Source organism: Perna viridis, chromosome 3 (assembly GCF_037379345.1).
Source record: "Perna viridis isolate PV_CMFRI_1.1 ecotype Kerala chromosome 3, ASM3737934v1, whole genome shotgun sequence".
In the NCBI taxonomy this organism is placed as follows: domain Eukaryota; kingdom Metazoa; phylum Mollusca; class Bivalvia; order Mytilida; family Mytilidae; genus Perna; species Perna viridis.
The window spans coordinates 30,336,264-30,358,381 of NC_142447.1; the positions used below are offsets into that span (position 1 = coordinate 30,336,264).

A 22,118-nucleotide genomic window follows, 5' to 3' on the forward strand; every position below is an offset into this window, starting at 1 on the left:
TTAACTTAGAATTAAAAAAAAACAACTGATAGAACTCTATTTTCCCAATTACAAAATTCTATTTTTCCTAAGTGTATAGAAATGAAGTAGAAACAAACATTTATCTGTAGTGTATTCCATTCAATTGCAGACCTGTTGGTTGTATACTGTGGAAATATCATTGTTCATAAGGTACTAATTTTCATTCCCCCTCCCCAAGGTTTGACAAAGCATGAAATTTGAAATTAAATGGCAATTTCCCATTTATCTGAATAATAAAGTTGTCAAAATTCATCAAATTGATGTTTTTTCCTTAAACTATGAACATTGGTATCCATGAATACAATTACTTTCACAATATTTGGCTTTCTGTCATCCAAAGCAAGTGCTTAAAATGGAATAAATTTCTGGAAAAGATTTCCTACCATTTTTCAATAAAATTTGAACAAACCTTTGTGAGGTCAATGTTTAACCCTGGTACACCTCCAAACAATGCCCCTCCCATTGAGGCAAATGCTGGGATTACAGAATATGATGGTAAAACACAAAATTCATCTGAGAGTTCAAACAAAAACTTAAGATGGTCTTCTTGATTTGTTGATACACCAACTGTTGGTATAAGACAAACAAGTTATCAGAAAAAAATCTTTAATTGCTGCATACTGAAAAAATGACTTGAACTTGTATCATTGTTATGGACAGATGAAAAACATAATTCTATAGCTCTGATTTTACTAACAAAGGAAGATGTCAATAAAAGTTATAGAAAAGTCAAAAAGAGGTAAACATTGTCAATAATATCCCAGATAAAAGTTTAAAAAAAAATAACACAGTTAAACTGATAGTAAGTTGTCATTGCGAACAGACAATATTTAAGCCACAACTGTATTTATAGTGATAATACACATAAAAAACTGAACAATATACAAAAATCTCAATTATTACATTTCATACTTTATACTTTCAATTGAAGCCATGTATTTCTGACACTCTTGTATTACAGAGTTATTGTATGAATATTGGGGAATATTTGCTTGAGCACTTATCATATTGCTCGAGTATGAGAGTGCAATACAATACAATGTGAGGGTCAATATTCACCAATATTCATGCAATAACCCTTTTATTATAGATAAACATTTTTCTAGTGTTCATGAAGTATTTTAAGCTGAGGTGTGATTTTTACACACTTTCTCATACTGCAATATGCCCAATCAAGTGATATTAATACTTGTGCAATATGACTGTAGTTTTCCTTTGACAGTGTTTATCTACAATAAATTTGTTTATTTTTTTATCATTACACTTAATTCTTTTAACTGAAATAAATTTTGATTTTCACCCAGTCCTACAAACAATTGGATGTGTTGATTTTACAATACTTGCTTGGTTGGTTATAATCACAACACAGCTAGGACATTGATAAACATTGAAATTTAATTATTCAATGCAGACCTTTGTCCCAATGAGTTGTTTAAAGTGTGACATAGTGTCATGATATTGCATGCACTAAGCTGCCATAATTGAATATAATATGAGAGACTTGACCTCAACATATCCTAAAATATATTTGTTGTTTATATAAGTTCTAAATATTTATATTATATAAGTTGTAACTTAAAAAAAAAAACAATATAAATACTAATCATAGTTTAAAAGTAAGCATGGTAAGTTTGATCTGCTAAAATTACTTAATTAAAAGGCAGATGAAAGAGATATTACCTCCCAAGGCATACAATATCACATCTCTTTGTGTATACGTGAAGGAAGTTGGCTTTATCTTTTGACCTATGGCTGAAACCTGAAATCAAAAGATTTATTTTCTGTCAAATGGATTCTTACAAAAATGATTTTTAAAAGCTTTCTGAAAACTTTTGAAACACTTATGAAATAGTTATACTTTTTTACCCAGTTACCAAATGGCAGGTTATTTTGGTGGGTGTAAGTTTTAAAATTTTGAGGCAAAACGGTATACCGAAAAAAATTAAACGTTTCTAAATTTTGCAAAAGCTATGTGTTACTCTATGTACTTAAGCCCAGAGAAAATATTTTGCAGGTATGCTGTTTTCAGACTGACTGCTAAAATACACTGAAATAAGCACATCACAAAAAAATATCTGCTGTATGGTGGTACCTTTTCATTTTAATCTTAATAGTATATGTAAGAGCATTGAAATTCTACTTTTCATGATGCAAACATGAAATTGAATTGATTTATTCTAAGATAGAGAATCTCATTAATCTACTATGGGTTTCTAATCAAAATTTGAGTAATTATTAGTACAAGTAAAGGGTTAATTATTTGTTGATTGTTTCTCAATGATTATTATGTTCCATAAACATAGTATTCATATTAATTTAATAAGCCATTTAGAATACAATTTGTGCAGAACTTTTGCTAAGAGGGTAATTGTGGGGGGGAGAAATTTGTGAAAGAGAGATACAGTCGAACCTCGTTAAGTCGGAAGTCGAAGGGACCATGCAAAAATGTTTGAGTTATCTGAGTTTGAGTAATCTGAGGTCGAGGATAAACCGGAAATACTAGTAGTTTGGTCAATGATTGTTTCTGAATTCACATCATCTAATGACTTGTACATGTACATGTATTTCACTTTACACGGTACTTCGTAATGTCTTGCATTTCATATCGGAAGATATTTTTTTTGTATGTTGTATATCATGTTTGAAACACTGAATGGCACCAAGTGTTTTAGTGAAATTTCCTTTTTATTTTTTCTACATCAAAAACGTCATAGTTCATAACATGCTGCTTTGTATCATTCACTATCAGGAGTATCGTCAAACCATGTGCTCTACATTATTTTGATAAAATTTCAAATTCACAAGCGAAACGAATGTAGTCGTTGAAATACTCTTACTATCGTCTGTTTGATGTTTCATTAAATAGTCAGATACCATTACATTCATCTGTATTTAAAAAAATAATAATATCAAAATATCCGATATCACTGTTAGTGTAAATTCTGACGTGTTATTAATAGAATTCGTTTCTTTTAACAACACGCTCAATTTTAAATTAATTAAATAAACAAATCAAACCATAAAGAGTGTCAACAAATTAATTTTAAATCGTTGTTAAAACACACTTCGACCATGGTTTGTAATAAAGCAATCAGTTTTCCGACTCATTAGTTGACTTTGAGACATCAGGATTAATTAACCTCAAAATTCTATTGAGGGGACTGATTGATTACCTCGAGTTATCCGAGGTTTCGATTCATCCGAGTTCGAGTCATCTGAGGTAAAATTATATTTGAGTAAGGAGAGTTTTGCTGGGACTTTGTAATCAGTTCGAGTTATCCAAGATTTTGACTAATCCCGAGTTCGACACATCGAGGTTCGACTGTATTAGTGTCTCCCACATGAGAGAATTCTCAAAAAGTGAGTCTCCCTCCGAAAGAGGGAGGATTAACATGTATGGTGTTACAGTATACCATAATATGTCAATCATAAGACAGGCACATTAAAATAACATACATACAGGATCAATGCTTTTCCCTGAAGTAGATCTGTTCATTTTCTCCCCTCTTCCTTCCTGGACAGACTTTACAACTTTCATCATCAAACCTGTAGACTCTAATACAACACAGAATACAGAGTAAAAACAATAATTGAGCAGATTAAAACTTGATGCAGTTCTTGACCATATTTTACACAATCACAATGATTTGTAAAACACTTTAAAAAATTAAAGTTATAACAAACCAATTTCAAAAGAGTAGACTACATAAAAAGTATATGTCTGATTCATTCATGTTGAGTAGAAACTGCTCATTGAAACTTCTCTAGTGTCAAAATATTGTTTTAAATGGTTACGCATGTACTTGACCAAAAAAGGACAGAGTGAAATTTGTATAGTGCTTTGTAAACTTTTTATATTAATATACCAAAGGTAGAAACTTAAAACCATCATTGAACCCTGTTGGCCCTGGTATTAGTCTCAAAATAATTGTTTACACATTTCGATGAAGGTTAAATCATAATAGTTTTCTCATTTAAGAGGCATAAAATTCCCTTTTTTACTGTGCAAGATTTTCTAATCTCACTGAGAGGCTGAAATAGAGCATGTGCACCTTCCTGTAAAAACTGGAACAAAAAAATATAAAGAATTCACTGAGTGACTACATCATGTTTATGAAGTAACCTTCATTTCATTGCTCTGATTGTGAACTGTCATATAGAACATAAGAACCTTAGTAAGCAAGTTACAATCTCCTGCGTGGTCATATTTGTTTTTTTTTTTTAGTAACATCCCTACATCAGAAAAAAAACACCCACTGACTTGAAAATAGAAATGAGAAATGTAATTCAATCAAAGAAAGCTTACCAAGCTACAAAGTTATAGACTTAAACAGAATTCAACAGCTGTATAATATATTTACAAAGTTTTCTCCATAGAAAATTTCTCTGAAAATCAACCACTTTTACTGCAACCATTCAACAAAAAAGGAAATCATTAAATAAAAACAAAGCCCTCTAGATCAATTTATGTAAAAATAAATCCAATACAAGTTTTTATAGCAACTAACTTCTTTGTGTAATCATAACAGCAAGGTACATGTGGTAAAATTACCATACCACTAAACACCGTTACACAGTAAAACCACTGTAAACCAAACCTCTTTCGGATAGTAGAATTTGGTTGGTTTGGACAGGTGTACGATTTACCCAGGTTCAAAATACATGTTAACTGACACAATGGGACTTCAAAACTTGTCTGGTTTAGGCAGGTTTTCAGTTAATTCAGGGTTTGGCTTAGACAGGTTTTAATGTATATTGCTATGACACAATGATGAAGAGACAGATGGGCCCAAAGCATAATACCCTGCAAGATGTTATATGTAGTATAATTACAATCAGCTGTAAAATGTAGGTTACTTTTAAACCTGTTATCAGAGCCAGAAATTAATATATCCTAATGTAAAACTATGAAATCTCAGACACCTTTTGGTGCATTAAAATACCAGTAGTTCTCTAGCAAGACCATTCCATTGTTAGACGGAATCTTCCTTGGGTACATGTGATTTCCCGATCTTGAACTTGATGCAGTTTTCTAAATAGTCTTAATTTGTCATATCTTTTGACTCCCCAAGAAAACCAACAAATGTGGAGATTTTAGTAATGATCATAATGTCTTGTGTGATATGACAGATCCTAAAATCAAGATTGGCTTCCTAATTCAAAACCTGGGCAATAGTTTTTAGTTTTCAGAAGTCTTTATCTAAATATATTCTAACCACTGATACCAGTGGGCACTACTAACTGCTAACAGACTTATCAGGACCACACAAACAACACAAGCAAAGGGGGCCATTGTTATTAACTATACTTACCAACAATTGTTGTTGGGTATGTTGAGTTACTGAAGTCACTAACTTTATCCCAATTATCTCTCACTGTAAATATTTTTATTATAATCAATTGTCTTTTTAAATTAATATAAGTAAATAAGTAAGGGGCTATTTTATTGATTGTTCTAGGTTGTGTCCCACAGGAAGTTGATGTCAGATAGCAACCAAATTTTGCTACAAGGTATGCTCCATTTATATAAAGCTACATGACAAATTTGAAAATGATCCATTTATAGGGAAACTAGATAACAGCAACAAATTTTGACAGAGGGACAGACAGATAAGGTGATTCCAATATTCTATTCTTGGAGTCGAGATATACAATGTATTAGGTAAAGATGAAAAAGATAACAAAAATTTACTGTAAGTTAAATGTTACTTTAGTAACAAAAGGCTCCCAGAAACCTGAATTGCTCACCTGGTAGAATTTTGCTTTTCAAGGACAATAAATTTAACAAGAAGTTGTCCAACAATTTTGACTCAAGAAGACTTTGGTAGGACTTATCATAAGGATCATTTCACTAATTGAAAGTTTCATTCAATCTATCATAGTTTTCAAGATACTCATTTTTCCCCTTTCAAGGGCAATAACTCTTACAAGGAGTCATCTGACCACTTTATCCCTGCAGACTTTTGTAGGCCTTATAATAAGGATCATTTAAAAAATAAAAAGAATTTGGCTAAACCTAACCATTTTGGAGATATATACAAAAAACTATTGTCTGATCCCTATGCTCTATTTTCAGTAACGGCAGCCATGTTTTCTATGGATCTAAAATCCCCACATCAGTTCTATGCAGGATACCCCAAGGAACATTCGTCCCAAGTTTGGTTCCAATTGATCAAGTTATTTGATCAAATAGTGTCAGAGTTATTTTGAAATAAATAACATAAAAAATAGCAAAAAAATGTCAAACAGGGCAATAACTCCAACATGACATAATGGATTAAAACAAATATTTCACCATAAATAGATCTTATCATGCTGAACACTTATACACCAACAGAATTTGGCTTAACCTATCAGTTTTGGAGATATACGTGAAAAAATACTGTCTGACCCCTATGTTCTATTTTTAGTAATGGCAGCCATGCTTTTCATTGGATGAAAAATCTCCACAGGTGTTCTATGCAGGATACCCTAAGAAACATTTATACCATGTTTGGTTCCAATTGGTCAAGTAGTGTCAGAGGAAAAGATATTTGAAAAATTGTTAATGACGGATGTGTTCAGCCAATGACAATGACAGACACCAAGTGATAGCAATGACTCACCTGGCCTTTGGCCAGGTGAGTTAAAAACAACAATACAAACACATTAAACAGTCCCAAAGTACCACTTTTTGCTTAAGTGTTAATCTTGTACAATGTCTCAGTACACAACCATTGCCCATTCACCACATATTTAAAATTTTAGCTTGTCTGAATCGCTTCTTATGAACATTTTACTTAATTGCATAAAATGTAGTCAGTAAATTTTTCAGGAATTAAGTGGATCTCTTTCAGGTTTATAAATAAAATTAAAACTTATTTTTTTTCTGTGTTTGTTTTCGATCACCATACTTCTTGTATGAAGGTCATTCACAATTTTTGATTTAATTTACCTCCTGGTAATTAGTCTGCCATGACCAAGAAAGTTGATATCTGTTTCATTCTTAATGACTTGATAAATTAAAGCTGAATAAGTTTCCTAACATGAAAGTGTCAATGGCGGCCATATTTTTTGACGAATCAAAACCCCCACATCAGTTCTATGCGGTATACCCCAAGGAACATTCATACCAAGTTTAGTTTCAATTGGTCCAGTGGTGTCAGAGGAGAAGATTTTTAAAAGAAATAACATTAAATATAGCAAAAATCATTGAAAAAGGACAATAACTCAAACATGGCTGAACAGATTACAACCAAAATTTGACCAGAGATAGATCTCATCATGCTTAACATTTTTACCCTGTCAGAATTCAGCTAAACACAATAGTTTAGGAGATATATGTGAAAAACTACTGTCTGACCCCTATGTTCTATTTTTAGTAATGGCAGCCATATTTTTTGACAAATCATAAATTCCCACATCAGTTCTATGCTGAATACCCCAAGGAACATTCACACCAAGTTTGGTTCTAATTAGTCAAGTAGTTTAAGAGGAGAAGAGTTTTGTATAATTGTTAACAACGACGACAGACACCAAGTGATGGCAATAGCTCAGGTGAGCTAAAAAAGGACCAAAAAGGAAGTTGTAGTTTCATGCTGATAAAGATTAATGATTAAAAAAGGTGTGGTGCATAATATCAGGTCATACACAGTTTAAATGTCTAAAAGTAAATGTAACAACTTAAGCCACACTGCTACATATAAATTAATAAATAGTTAAAAGTATATATACCATCTTCAGGGGTCATAGGTTGATCTTTTGTTCCACAAATAGCACCCTCTGTTCGTTCCCATCTCACTGGAGAAAGTATGAAACAGAAATAACTCAAAATATTGTATGCAACCTCACCATGAGAATACTCTCTGAATGCAAATAGAGTTAAATGTTAAACATGTAAAACTAAGTTGAATTTTCTCCCTTAGAAATCCTGTGACAGCTATCATATATCTTCATGCATATCTATATATACGATGCCCAACCTTCCTATGACAGTTCATCTTTATCCCTTGATGGGTTTAGGAGTAGTTGAGCTTAAAAGGTTTTAACATGTGTAACACTTAAGTTGGACTATCTTCCTTTCATTATCCTAATATTTGCTTCTTCTATGGCCAATGTGCTGTATAGGTAAGGGGAAAAATACATACATTTTCCTATCCAGCCTCCACCAACTTCAAACACAGAACCAGTTTCATCACATGACTCGTGGCTTAGATATAACACCAATGGTGAAACATACCGAGGTTTCAGTGCATCAATTAAATCTGAGTAGAGAAAAAAAGAACATTCACTTTTTTTTTCGGCAATAAGCTGAAGGAACCATCTGACTTAACTGCAATTATGTTTTAATTTATTTTATATAAATTAAGTCAAAAAGCTACCTACATTTCATTTCTAAGTTGAGTGCATGTGCAAGTACTCAAAGCAAAAATTGGACAATGTAAAAGTTCCAATGGACAAATTCTTCTTGAAACATTTTATGAAAGAACATATATTGGCACCTGTAAGTGTACCATGAAAACATTGTTGACCACAGTACTGGTAGTTAATTTGACAATATGCCACATTTAGTATAATTTTTTTCAAGGAATGATTTTTGCTGAATTGTAAATAAAACGCTTTGCATAGGGCAACTCCTAACAGTTCAAGTCAAACTCCCAAGATCGAACAGAGTTTTGGCCATGACCACAAAAATCAGTACCAACCATCTTTCTGTGGTTTGAAACATTTTGGTAAAATTTTATACAGATTAACTAAAACTTAAATTATTGCATGAAAACAAAGTGTCTATGGATAACAAAGATGCTGCCAATGTTAATGACAACAAGGACGACAGTATGGTACTATTATATGACCACAATTTTTTGGCAGTTGTATTAAAAAAAAACCATGAAATATGTGAAAAATGGCTTACACTAGTCTATTTAAAGATAGGCGTGTTTTTGCCTATGAACGTGAAAAAATCTGGAGCAAGAATAATATGAAAAAGAAAAAAATTCTAATAGGAGTATTCAAGTCGAAAAAAAATCTCCCCCTTAAATATTTATTTGATTAAAAAAATTTTGTTATAAAAACCCAAACTTTTAGGCATTATTGATTCTACAGAAATGTTTAAGTATTGTTACATTTGATTAATCAAAAGTCATGTTAAACAATCATTCTGAGAGTAATGCATGGCAATAGGTTTTGTAAGTCTCGTTCTAGATACATTTTCCTTACCAGAATTTCTGATGTAGAACGTATTGAAAACCGAAGACCGGTCTGCATTTTATTGTTTACTTCCGTTATCTCAAAACACTGTATTACAATCTTCTATTTTACGCTTCTCTTTACACTTTCATCATGTGGAAATAGATATTTTTACACAAAAATATGTTTTGCTTTAATATACTGAATCCAACGCTCCGAAAATGACAAATCTTTATGTATTTGAATGGTAGACTAGGACCCATTCTCGTCAAACCACGGAGTCACATGATTAGACTTACATGCCCTTAAAGTCCCCTACTGGAAGAAATTTCTGCTAATTAGAACAGAATGCAAAATCTGATACAAAAAAGTGTGGAAAACTTTGAGTCTGCATTAATAGTCTAAGTCTGTGGGCCATAACTCTGCAAAAATCAACAGACCTAAACAATTTTAAAAACTGATCTGTAACCTGACATGGTAAAGCAATTTACCAAATATCAAAGGAATATCTGCAAGCATGACTAAAAAAAATGCAGAAAACTGAGTTATCACATGACATTTTTAACTCCAAGGGCTATAACTCAGCAAAAAATCAACAAACCAGGACACTATACAAACTTGGCTTGTAACTTGCCATGGTAAAACAATGTACCAAGTACCAAATAAACGCTTGCAAACATGACAAAAATAAGTGTGGAAAACTTATTTGCCAGACGGATGGACAGTGACAGAGTACAAACCTAAAGTCCCCTTTGCCAAAAGTTGATGGTAGGGGGCTAATACGGTAAATGTAACAGAGTCTCATTATTAATCAAATGTAACAAGTACCTGTGTGTCATAAAATGTATTTAATACAATATAAATGTTTACAGAAGAAAAATGAGTCAATATTGAAGAATATTTACCAGGAGGCATGACAGTTTCAGTCATCCTGGATCCAGCCATTGGGGCTATAGTGTTACATTTAATGTTGTTTTTCCGTCCTTCAATTGCTAAGGTCTTACCAAGACCAAGAACTCCCAATTTGGCTGAAAAAAAAGATATATTAGTCACTTCATTGAAATAATGGCTTTTGTTTAGATTCTATGCCACAAAATGTTACATATGTGATGTATTTTTTCCAACAAATTTCAGTATCAGTAATTAATCACAAAAAATAAGTCCTATATATGAAGGATTAAACATACGGTAACTTTCAATATAACCTGATTTTTTTTAAAAATACTTGCAAAAAACTTTGAAAATCACAATTCATGAAAATAATACTCGAGTAAATAAATACTATTGCACTATTTAAAAAACTGAGGAGTTCAAACAGTTTATATCTCAATCATTCTTTTTGAAAAATTAAAATACACTGACAATACATGTGTATCTCTGACATATAATCACTGACAGTATGGCTCAGCCTACCTTCCTACTTGTGCATGAAATAGCATATCAAATTAGGTCATTGGAATAAAAATAATAGAATAATAGACACAAAATTTAAAAATAAATTTTCATAAAATGCCCTAGGTCTACTACCTTAAAATTCTACACTTATGACTTCCATGATGATAACAAGGAAACATCAAAGTGACATTCCATTGTAAAACAAAGAAAGCCCTTTATTAGTGTTTAATTACATCTTCTATACTCCATATACTAGAACATTACTAGTACAGGTCAATATATCACAAAACCAGTTTATTACAGGTGACTTTGTCACAAAACAGGAGAGTGTCAAAAACAAAATGAAGGAACAAATTATTTATTTGGACATATTGTCATGACACCAATTTGCACAACAGGCTGGGCTTACGGGTATTTGGTAAAAATGGATGCAAAAATGTTAACTGTGACATCAAATTTTGTATTATGATGTAAAACTTCAGTTGAATATCTAACCTGCACTGTAGTTGGCTTGTCCAAAGTTACCATAGAGACCAGCAGCTGATGTTACCATTACAATCCTGAAATCAAATTTAGTTTACAAAAACACTGCTGTCGTCCATTATCCTAGCCTAAAATCACTTTCATTCTGGCCATTTGTTTGACTCATAGCAGTGTCTAACAGTTCAATCTGGCCATTTGCTGAACTTACGACAGTGTGTAACGGTTCAGTCTGGCCATTTGTTGAACTCATGGCAGTGTGTAACGGTTCAGTCTGGCCATTTGTTGAACTCATGGCAGTGTGTAATGGTTCAGTCTGGCCATTTGTTGAACTCATGGCAGCGTGTTATGGTTCAGTCTGGCCATTTGTTGAACTGATGGCAGCATGTAACGGTTCAGTCTGGCCATTAGTTTAACTGATGGAAGCGTGTAACGGTTCAGTCTGGCCATTTGTTTAATGGATGGCAGCATGTAACGGTTCAGTCTGGCCATTTGTTTAACTGATGGCAGCATGTAATGGTTCAGTCTGGCCATTTGTTTAACTGATGGTAGCGTGCAACAGTTCAATCTGGCCATTTGTTTAACTTATGACAGTGTATAACAGTTTCATATTTGATGATAAAAGTTTGATTCAGCACTGGACAATTTGTATGATAAAATGTAGTATGAATTATAGTTATTCATACCATACCAATGAAAGAATTGCTAATATTTTCAACAGAATAGAAATTTAATTCAAAAATTGAATCACCAATAAAAACCAAGAATAGCCTTTTACATAGTTGAGTACCTTCCAAAGTTGTTTTTCTTCATGTGCGGCCATGCTGCTCTTGTTACTTGAAATGCACCTCTTAAATGTACTTTCTGAATTAAATCTAAAGAAATCAATTTATATAAAAAACAATTATCAACTCAATTTGCATACCAATTCAAGAAAAAAAACTCTGGACAAATGAAAATTTCATAAACTAAGTTAAAGGACCATTCATTATTCTGTCCTAAATAGTCCGATAGTTAATCTATAACTCTTCAAGATCTAAACGAAAACCAATTATCAAACAATTATCATACAACTGATTTATGTGAAAGGACAGTGACAAGACTAACAGACAGACAGACAGATAGGATCTTTTTCCAAGGTACTTCCAAATACTAGTACCATTTGTACCAATTAAGTCCCACCTCCTTTTAAAACTCATGAAATCATTTCATTTTTTAGTGGAGTCCGAGTTGCTCATTTGCTTTTGTTACTTTGTATGTATGATTTTAGTTACTTAATGTTCTTTGTTGTGTATGTCGGTTTTTCATGTCTGGTTTTTGTCCCAGGATTACATTCTTTTGATTACCGCTATAACCTTGGTTCCCTTGATTACTCTTTCATTATGTAATAAATTGGTTTGCAAATTACACTTAAGTATCTGTTATTATGCAGTATATTTCTTAACACACAAAATGTTCTTACAATTTCTAACTGATTGTAAATTGATAGTCAACAGCAAGCAACAAAAGTGCAATATTTTATTTATTTATACATAATTTACATTTCTTGCAAAAGCCATTACGGCCATGACAAAAGATTTATTCTTGCTTCTTTATGCAACCCTGCCTGTTTGTTTCTGGGGACATGCATTTTGCAAGAGCCACACAGCTGATTGATTACCCACATGGCATGTGATGGTCCATTACAACTGGTGTCTACTCAGGGACAAACATGAATATGTAACAAATAGTGTTCAAAAAGATTTTGTTTCCAAAAACATGTTCATGAAACCTTAAGTTAATTTGGACATAGGCACTCATATAAACTCTTATTAATTGTGTTTAAACATACAAGTAGCTACCAACTGACTTCTGACATAAGATTTTATATTCTTACCCCAGTCTTGATCACTGATCCTAGCAAATGATCTGTCTCTAAGAATTCCAGCATTGTTTACAATTATATCTGCAATTGAGACAATTAATTTCCACTTAGTTGTGACCCAAATGGTTACTGGTACTTGTAATAAATAACCTTCTTACCAATGTTTGGTTAAAAGTAGACAAATTATTGTTATAACAGTGAAACATTTTTTTTGCATTAATAATTACAAAGGAAAACAATTCTGATTTTTCAGAAGAAAAAAGGAACACTATACTGGTTATCTTTTAAATTGTTAAAAATTACCTCCCTTATTGATGGACTTGAATCACTTTGATGTAAAATGTTCTAGTTATGTCATTGTTTTTTCTCTAATTAAGAGGAAAATGGAGAATTAATTGTTCTACAAATGTATATATTTTAATATCTATGAAATGTTGAATGGTTCAGCTACAATGAGCAACATAGTCCATTCCTTTAATCTAACTTGACATTTTAGCCATGTCTCCTAATAACAGAACTACTTTTGTGGTATCCCAATACATTAAAACAGCTGTGAAAAATGTCAAATACAAATTATGCTAATTATCGGTTAATGACATTGATCTGCAGTAAAAATGGTTGAATTCATATTATTAGTGTGAAGAGAAAAGAATTTACTGTTTTTGTTTTCTTTTTTCTGCTCTGTTATCATAGTCATGTTCATATTCAAATTAAAATATAAGAATTCAAATGTTGTTTAGAATATTGCAAAGAGACAATTTTTGGGCCATTTATGCGCAACAAAAACCACATTTTGCATGTATTCATAAACCACTGCACAGTTCAAGAAGCACACACAGCTCCAAAGTTGGCTTTTTATGTAACTTGTTCAAAAATTAAAAACAATCCTTAACATCTAATTTCTATGAAATACTGAATAGTTCAGCTATATTGAACTACACTGACCTAACTTGATATTTTATCCAGGCCTTCTTATAATGGAACTACCATATTTTAATGGTGCTCCAAAACTATTGTGTGCATTTATAGTAATTGTGATTTTGTCATTTTATTTAAAAGTGATTTTAATTTTGGGATTTTGATAAAAATTTCATGTGAGTTATAGAAGAAATTTGATTTACAGTATGTATATTATTTAAGGAATGATTGTTATATTTTTTCGATCTACAGTACCAAATGTGATTCTAAAACCATAGGATAATAATATGATTATCATATGTTTAAAAAAACATGATTATCACATGTTCGGATCATATGATTGTCATGTGTTCTTGCCCATATGAAATCTTATGTTTTTCAGAAACATATGACAATCATATGTGAATGTAAACATATGGTTATCCTATGTTCTTTAACACATTAAATCATATGGTTTTTCAGAAACATATGATAATCATATGTGGCACATTTACTAGTGTATAAGGAAATAACCTCAATCACATGGTGTACACTTAATAACCTGCACAGCAGGTTATTTTCAAGTGTGCTCCATGGGCATTAAAGTTATTTCAAATAGATCGAAAAAATATAACAGTCATTCCTTATAATTTAATTTTAGTATCAAAATTTAACCAGTAAAAAAGCAAAAAGGTTGACAAGATCAGAGTCATTTAATGAAATTTAGTGGAAAAAATTGTTCATCCAATCAGAAAGTGTGTTATATCTGAAATTAAATTATATAATGGCAATTCAGTTTTCCACTAACTTTTTTGAGGAAATTTAAATTTGTTATAAAACCACATTATTATGAGAATTGGAACCTCAAGTTATAGTATATTCATGGGATTATAGAAATAAATCTTCTTTTCATTACCTATTCTTCCAAAATTCTCTAATGCTGTTTGCACTAATTTTTCTCCAGCTTCAACAGAATCTAAATAAAATAAAAATGCATCAGCTTACTTCAAAAATTTACTTCTGAAAAAAAAAATGCAGACAAAAGAGAAAATATTCTTAAAAAAAAAACTTTTTACTTTCCCCCATTTCATAACAGTTTTTATAAAAAGAGCATCATCAACAAGCACATTGTTCTACTAAGACAAAGTCTTTTACCATCTCATATTTTGAACTTTCTTTTAAGAGAAATTTTGATAACAAGAAACAAGTTTGAATAACCTGAGGTTGGTATTCAACAACAGAAATCTTGGCTCATTAGAAATACATGAATCAGTAAGTTAAAAGCAACATTACTCAATTCAAATGTTTATTGCTGTAGTTTCTAGTGAAATAATTCAGTTGTTTAATCAAAATTAATACCATAATTAGCAACTGCTTTGCCGCCTTTTGCCCTAATTTCCTCAACAACTTTGTCTGCAGCCAATGTACCACTCCCTTGACCTTTGAAATCTCCACCTAGGTCATTCACTGTAAAGTATAATACTCTTTGAAGGAAAAAGCAAAGAATAGTATAACAAAATAAATTGTTCAGCATTAAATTTCATTCTTGAAATTAAATAGGCATTTATCTTTAAAATTACCACAAGACTTGGAACTCTATTTAATGATAAATCATTTTTTCATTCATATTTTGTATCTTTAAGAAAAGAATGCCAAGTCTAAGTGTTAAAATGTGAGTAAATTTATGACTTTTATTTAACTTACCTACAACAGATGCACCTCTTGCAGCAAACTCCAAAGCATAATCTTTTCCCAATCCTGAAAAATATATATTGTTATCAGATTAAAAAATGGATATTATTTGTCATGTGAAGAAATTATGTTAGAATCTACACCAAACCTTTCATATATTTTTTAATATGTAATTCTACTTGTATGGTTCATTCTGACAAAAAGCATACATGTATAACATCCCATGACAGAATTTGAAGTAACATAAAAATTAATTCAACAAAGAATATTTCTTGGTTAGATAAAACTTGATAGTCATTGTTTAAAAGTTGTATAATATATAGACAATAGATAATATTCATTCTCACAAAACATTTACAAACATGAAGTTGCACATGTTGTCATGCTAGGGATATCCCCACTCATCCAAGAAGTTAATATCAGACAGCATCCAAAATCACTTATAGCACAAGCCCTATCTAAATAAAGGCACACAAACACGACAGCACCCAAAGTCGCTTACATCACATGCCACATCTACATATAGCTACACATCAAATTTGAAATTAATCAATCCATTGGGAGCTGAGATAATTGTGATGAAAATTGAATGGACCACTGGACAAGTTAATTCCAATATTCCACCCACTCATTTAGTGGGGATGAAATGATTTTTTTATTGCTATTTTTGACATAAACTAATATGATTTAGACTTTACCTACAAGGGACAGCTCTATTTTGATTTAAATATCATTTAACTTTAATTTATTGATAATGCTCTTTTAAGTTGTTACATTGCTAATGTCTCCAACAACTGGAATACACAAGACTTCCTATAATACATGATGTGCATCTGCGTTGAAAGTGAAGACTGCAAATGCCACTTCTAAAATACATCACTTCAAAAAGAATGATTTTGAGCTTCTCATGTTTTGATAGAAGATCTACATATGTAATATGTTTCTTCCCAACAAATTTTGTGATTGGTAGATTGATATTTCTGCTGTGATGTTTTGGCTAGAGAAAGTCCTAGTGTGAAATTAAAGAATTTTTTTCACATGTGAACTATTGAAATTTTCATGGTGCTTTACATTTGCATATAAATGTACTTATAAATCCCAGGACAGAACAATACATTTTGAAAAGTTGGAAGGATTCAGACAAGAGGCTCCCAGGAGCTGACCTGGTTGAATTTTGCCTTTCAAGGGCAATAAATTAAACAAGAAGTTGTCCAATAGTTTTGACTCAAGAAAACTTTGATAGGACTTATCATAAGGATCATTTCCATAAATGAAAGTCTAAATCTATCATAGTTTTCAAGACATTGACTGAAAACTGTAAAAAAAAAAAAACCTGTCATTTTCCCCTGTCAAGGGCAATAACTCTTATAAGAAGGCATCTGAGAAATTTTATGCCTGAAGACTTTTGTAGTCCTAAAAATAAGGATCATTGCAGCTATTGAAAGAATTTGGCTAAACCTAACGGTTTTGGAGATATATGCGAAAAACTACTGTCTGACCCCTATGTTCTATTTTTAGTAACAGCGGCCATGTTTTTCGACAGATCAAAAATCCCCACATCAGTTCTATGCAGGATACCCCAAGGAACATTCATACCAAGTATAATTCCAATTGGTCAAGTAGCTTAAGAGGAGAAGAGTTTTGCAAAATTGTTAACGACGACGACGACGGTGGAAGCCAAGTGATGGCAATTGCTCACATGGCCTTCGGCTAATAGTGGGGTTCATTACTATTGGTTGCTCATTTTTGCCAAAGTTTTGCAAAAAATTAACAAACTATTGACTTTTGAGGAACAGTTGGAGGAATATTCTGGGTATTATAAAAACCAGTGGAAGATAGAGATTTACAAAAAGAGGTACAAAACAAGGCCACCACATCTATCCCAAAGAAAAATGAGAAAAAAAAATGCATCATACTCACTAGTGTTAATGATACCCTAGTACAATAATGAATTTGCTTGATTATTTATTGGACTAGATTTCTTTCTGGGTATTTTTCCAATTTGAACATAAAACAAGACCAATACAAGTCTGCACCTGTGTCACCATCATATACATTGGTATATGTCAGCACATAAGTATCTTCAATATGTATATAAACACTAAACAAGTTTAAAAACTACCATACAGTATGGGTTACAAATTTAAGTAATGTACCAATGTTAGTATTGCTTAGCTCAATATGGTAAAAATGTATGAAAAAATTAAACTTATTCATAATAGGAGGTAAAACTCTCAATATTTGTATAAATAGTGTACATAGTGTGAATAATACAGGTTTCATACTTTTCCAGTGAAAGGTTGCACAAGGTAGGTACCATTCACAACATAAAGCAAAAAGCTAGACCACTTGACATCTGGACCTGCATCAGACTGCAGCTGTAATTTATAGGTGGTGAGGAAAATACAACAAAAGAAGTGTTGCAGACAGATATATACAGATAACTACAGAACATAATTCCTATTTAAAATTTGAGAATCATATGACCTCATAATATGCACACCAACATAGGTATTCTTGCTACACACCAAGTTTTATAAAATTCTGTTGGGTAGTTTTAGAGGAGTTGCAATGACAAGCTTATTAATAATGAGTTTCAGTAAATATCTAGGTTCAAGGGAGCATAAAAATTTGAGAATCAAAATTTCCTCATATTATGTATATCAACATATGGCATTCTTGCTACATACCAAGTCTCTTGAATTTCTGTTGAGTAGTTGCAGAGGAGCCATGACGACAAGCTGATACATGATGATTTATGGTAATTTTTTTTAAGTTCAAAGGGGCATAATTCACATAAAAATTAGAGTATTAAAATTTCCTGATAATATGTACAACTATATATGGTGTACATAACAAAGTTTCAGGAATTTCTGTTGAATAGTTTCAGAGAAGATAAGCTGAAGTGTAACGAATGGACAGAGTGATCCAAGTACTAAACCTGCTTCCGTCTTTAGCAACACAGATAACAAAAACTGGCTACCCTAGTAATTGCAACACACAAAAACTAGCAAAAAATTAATCAAACTTCTCCATAATAACAGGTACACAACTTCAACATGTATATAAACCCTGTGAAAAGCTGGAATAATATTAGTTTAATTCTTTTTAAGTTGCAAATTACACAAAGCAGGTACCACCTAAGCATGACAAACGGACAGACAGTTGAAGTCGAGAGGCTAGTAGACCATCCTAACCATTGGTGAAACAGGTAAGAATAACACAACTTTAAAAAGAAATGTGTGAGCGATGGCTCACAAGTGATACCTCCACTTTCCATCATGATATAAAAAAACAAGATGTCATATCCAAAGAATCAACATTCCTGCAGGAAGCTTACTATCAGCAGTCTGTGATTAACAATAGCCGAGAAAAATTTGACCAAAATTGAACCACTGTACAGTTGTATAAGGAAAATTTAAGGTTTTTCTGATAAACATGCAGTAGATGTCATATAAGTAAACCCAGTTAACACATATGAAGCTATTTGTATAAAATATTACCGTAACAGTGTATGATTACAGAGGCAGAGAAATTTGTTACAAATATGTGTTCTGGAATGACAGATGCAGGTAAAACAGTATACCATCTCTCCTATGAAGCAGTAGTATTAGAAAATTATATGTAATTTCATAAGGGTACTGGGCCACCATCACCCCATATCTTTCACGAAACTGATATAATGCTAAGCTGTTAATTATAGCGAGTACCATAGTTAACTTCAGGAAAATGAGTTAAACTTCCCTTCATCGAATGAACATAACCTGATGAACAGCCTTAAGTAGTTACATGAAACTGGACCATTGACAAGGAGATTAAATCTGTGTCGGATAAGTTTAAACCTCCTGGTCAATTGTCCAGTTATCTACTAAAGATATTTCATCAGGTAATAGTCACTCAATCAAAGAAAAACCACATTTATTCCCTGAAGTTAACTTTGGTACTTGCTTTAATAAAAAAAATCTTTCTGACCTGCTACTGATCTTCCTAATTTAATCATGCTGAATTTTGAAAGTACTGTATAAAGATAACTGTGTAGATAAAACAGACAACTTGATAACAGATTATTCCCTACCTTTTATTGTTTGTGCATCTAATTCAGATAGGATGAAAGGTATATTTGCTTGATCTGTTATAAATTTAGAGGTATCTGGATGATTCGATCCAACTCTGACTCGCACCAGATAATGTTGTAGATTTGTCCAAAATATCTATCTTATTTTACATGGTAACTAAAGTTTAAGTAATAACATTAATTTATCTTTGCTCTATGGCCCCATATGTTCCCTAGAGTGTGTTTCCATAAACAAATGAACAGAAATACTATAAAAGTACTTCAATTTATGGATACCAAATTTCATAGATTAGGGAAGAGATTCTTGAATTAGTGGTTATGAGGTTAACAGTATACACATCAGTGGGAATCTCCTTTTCATTGGAACCAAATTTCGTGGTTGGGCCTACCCGCAAAAACCAAAAAAAATTTCTATCAATGTATTCATCAAAAAAGACATGTTAAACTTTTGCTAGAGTTATCCAAACTTATCAATTGGTTTAATTATCTCTTACTATTGGTACATTTAAGTGGTTATCAACTGATTACAGTAAATTTGAAATTACCTTACAGTGTTTTTTTTTGCTGTTTCTGTGATCAACGCATATTTTTAATTTCTCCACAGCGGAGTCAGCATTTCAAAAATGTCTCTAGTTTACTAATACTGTCTATATACCAAAGTATATAATGGATCTAGTAGTTTAATAACATTTTAGTAATTGACACAAATAAACATTGAGCAGTATAGAAATGAAGCAATTTTATCCCAGTTTTTACTTTGTTGAAGTCACAGTGGAGAACATGAGTGACTCCACTGTGAAGAGTGGAGAAATTAAAATTTTGGTTGACAGTAGTGTATTTTACCCTTTTGGTCCTATTTTTGTAGAAGGGCATGGGCAAGAATTCAAAATATAAAGCTTCCTCTAGCAGCAAGTAAAAATATATTAAAATTTCAAAACATTTTGTTCACTACAACTCTGGGAAACAAAAAAGACAATGACAACAATTACAATGACAACAATGTCGATAGCATCATAACATAGTACCTACACAATTTTTTCAGTTGTATCCAAAGTCTTTATAGTTTAGTATAACTATTCAAGTTTTTATTTTACTGTTTTTAGATTATATACTAGGTAATTACAATGCACTTTTAATGTTTTGCATAAACAGTCAGTTTTTACAACTACTCCATTGATCAACAGTTCCACTTCAAATCCCATTTGATTTAGCTGCTGCTGAAAAACATTTTCACACTCAAGAAAAAATCCAAGGCCGTTCTTATAAAGAATATAGTCTGGCCCCAGTCCAACAAAACTGAAAAAATACTTAAGTCTAAAATATTCTTAACTTCCATGGAAACTCCAATCAAAGTATTTGAAATAGATTATGTCACAAACAATTAAAAATTTTCTCTTACTAGGGCGCAGACCTACGACAAGGGACTAACTCATGAAATCAGTGATATGTTTGTATCATATTCAATTTCACCAAAGCCTGTCAAGTTTTCATTTGAAACAGAATGAAATCAGGCGAAGTTACTTTGATGCTTATTTGAGAGTGATGTAAATTGCTGAATACAAACGTTCAAAAGATTTGTGTCCCTTACCCTAGGTCTACCTTCTTAGGTATTTTTTTTCAAATTTAGTGGCTCTGGAACCTGTTCTTTAATATCCTGATTGAAAATTTTGGATGAAAATTTGATGTGACTAACTAAAACTGGCTACAAAATCACACACCAATTGCTCTATTAAAGTATAGCTAAGTGGACAACCTTTGGATTTTGAGGGTGGTAGTATTCAAAATATAATTTTGATTCAAATTTTTCAAAACTAAACATTTTGGTCTTGAAGAAATAATTATTTTGATTCTTTCAAATCACTCTAACCAGAACATTGTGTTTTAACATACATTTGTATATTAAAATACACTTGTAATTGATTCAATTTAAGTGGGAAAAAGACATATTTACCAATTACATGGAGAAAAAAATATTTTGATCCATAGAAATCTTCCAAGCCCCCTTCCCAAAATAGAATTGTCATCCCCTAAATGTTCTAAATTCCTTAATTAGCATGACACATTTGACATAAATGTATTCACTTCAATGAGGCAATGAGGATACCTGGGTGAAAGGAGGGGATAGAACCTCTGAAAATGGGAGATTTGAATATCCTGGCAGCAGATTCACATGCAGCAGCCTAATCACTTCAACTTCAAATACTGGCGTGAACTTGATGGTGATATGCAATTCTTTTGAGTTCCATACAGCTGCTATCCAACTGCACATACCATGTTTTGGATTATGTGGAAACAAAATGTTTTGGAAGACAATAGCAGCATTCGTGTAACTACAACTGCAAATACTCAATTGTAAAAACTATCTGGAGCACACATCAAAATTTGATGAGAACTGTGAGGCAACTGTAGATCTACTTAAGCAACTTTAATTTGTGCATGTCCAGGTAAAATTAATATGATTTGGGGCGAACTGACATAAAAAGAATCGGACTAGGAATGCCATATTTATCATCAATGTGTGTACCC

The 22,118-nt window shown here is 32.0% G+C and overlaps 1 protein-coding gene across 4 annotated transcripts in view; it reads right to left on the minus strand.

The window, feature by feature from the left end:
- LOC148621817 (peroxisomal multifunctional enzyme type 2-like) overlaps positions 1 to 22,118 on the minus strand; it is a 41,877-nt gene that overhangs the window by 16,233 nt on the left and 3,526 nt on the right. For 3 of the 4 annotated variants that reach the window (XM_088576559.1, XM_088576558.1, XM_088576561.1), the window contains exons 2-14: positions 15,530 to 15,583; positions 15,185 to 15,292; positions 14,742 to 14,801; positions 12,941 to 13,009; positions 11,855 to 11,939; positions 11,080 to 11,144; positions 10,095 to 10,217; positions 8,148 to 8,264; positions 7,735 to 7,800; positions 5,334 to 5,396; positions 3,482 to 3,576; positions 1,702 to 1,780; positions 431 to 588 (exon numbers count right to left, since the gene is read on the minus strand). In XM_088576559.1, the coding sequence (XP_088432685.1) occupies positions 431 to 588; positions 1,702 to 1,780; positions 3,482 to 3,576; positions 5,334 to 5,396; positions 7,735 to 7,800; positions 8,148 to 8,264; positions 10,095 to 10,217; positions 11,080 to 11,144; positions 11,855 to 11,939; positions 12,941 to 13,009; positions 14,742 to 14,801; positions 15,185 to 15,292; positions 15,530 to 15,583 (1,142 nt within the window). Of the gene's footprint in view, positions 1 to 430; positions 589 to 1,701; positions 1,781 to 3,481; positions 3,577 to 5,333; positions 5,397 to 7,734; positions 7,801 to 8,147; positions 8,265 to 10,094; positions 10,218 to 11,079; positions 11,145 to 11,854; positions 11,940 to 12,940; positions 13,010 to 14,741; positions 14,802 to 15,184; positions 15,293 to 15,529; positions 15,584 to 19,489; positions 19,534 to 22,118 lie in introns of those variants that run through there. The other variant, XM_088576560.1, reaches the window with a different exon arrangement.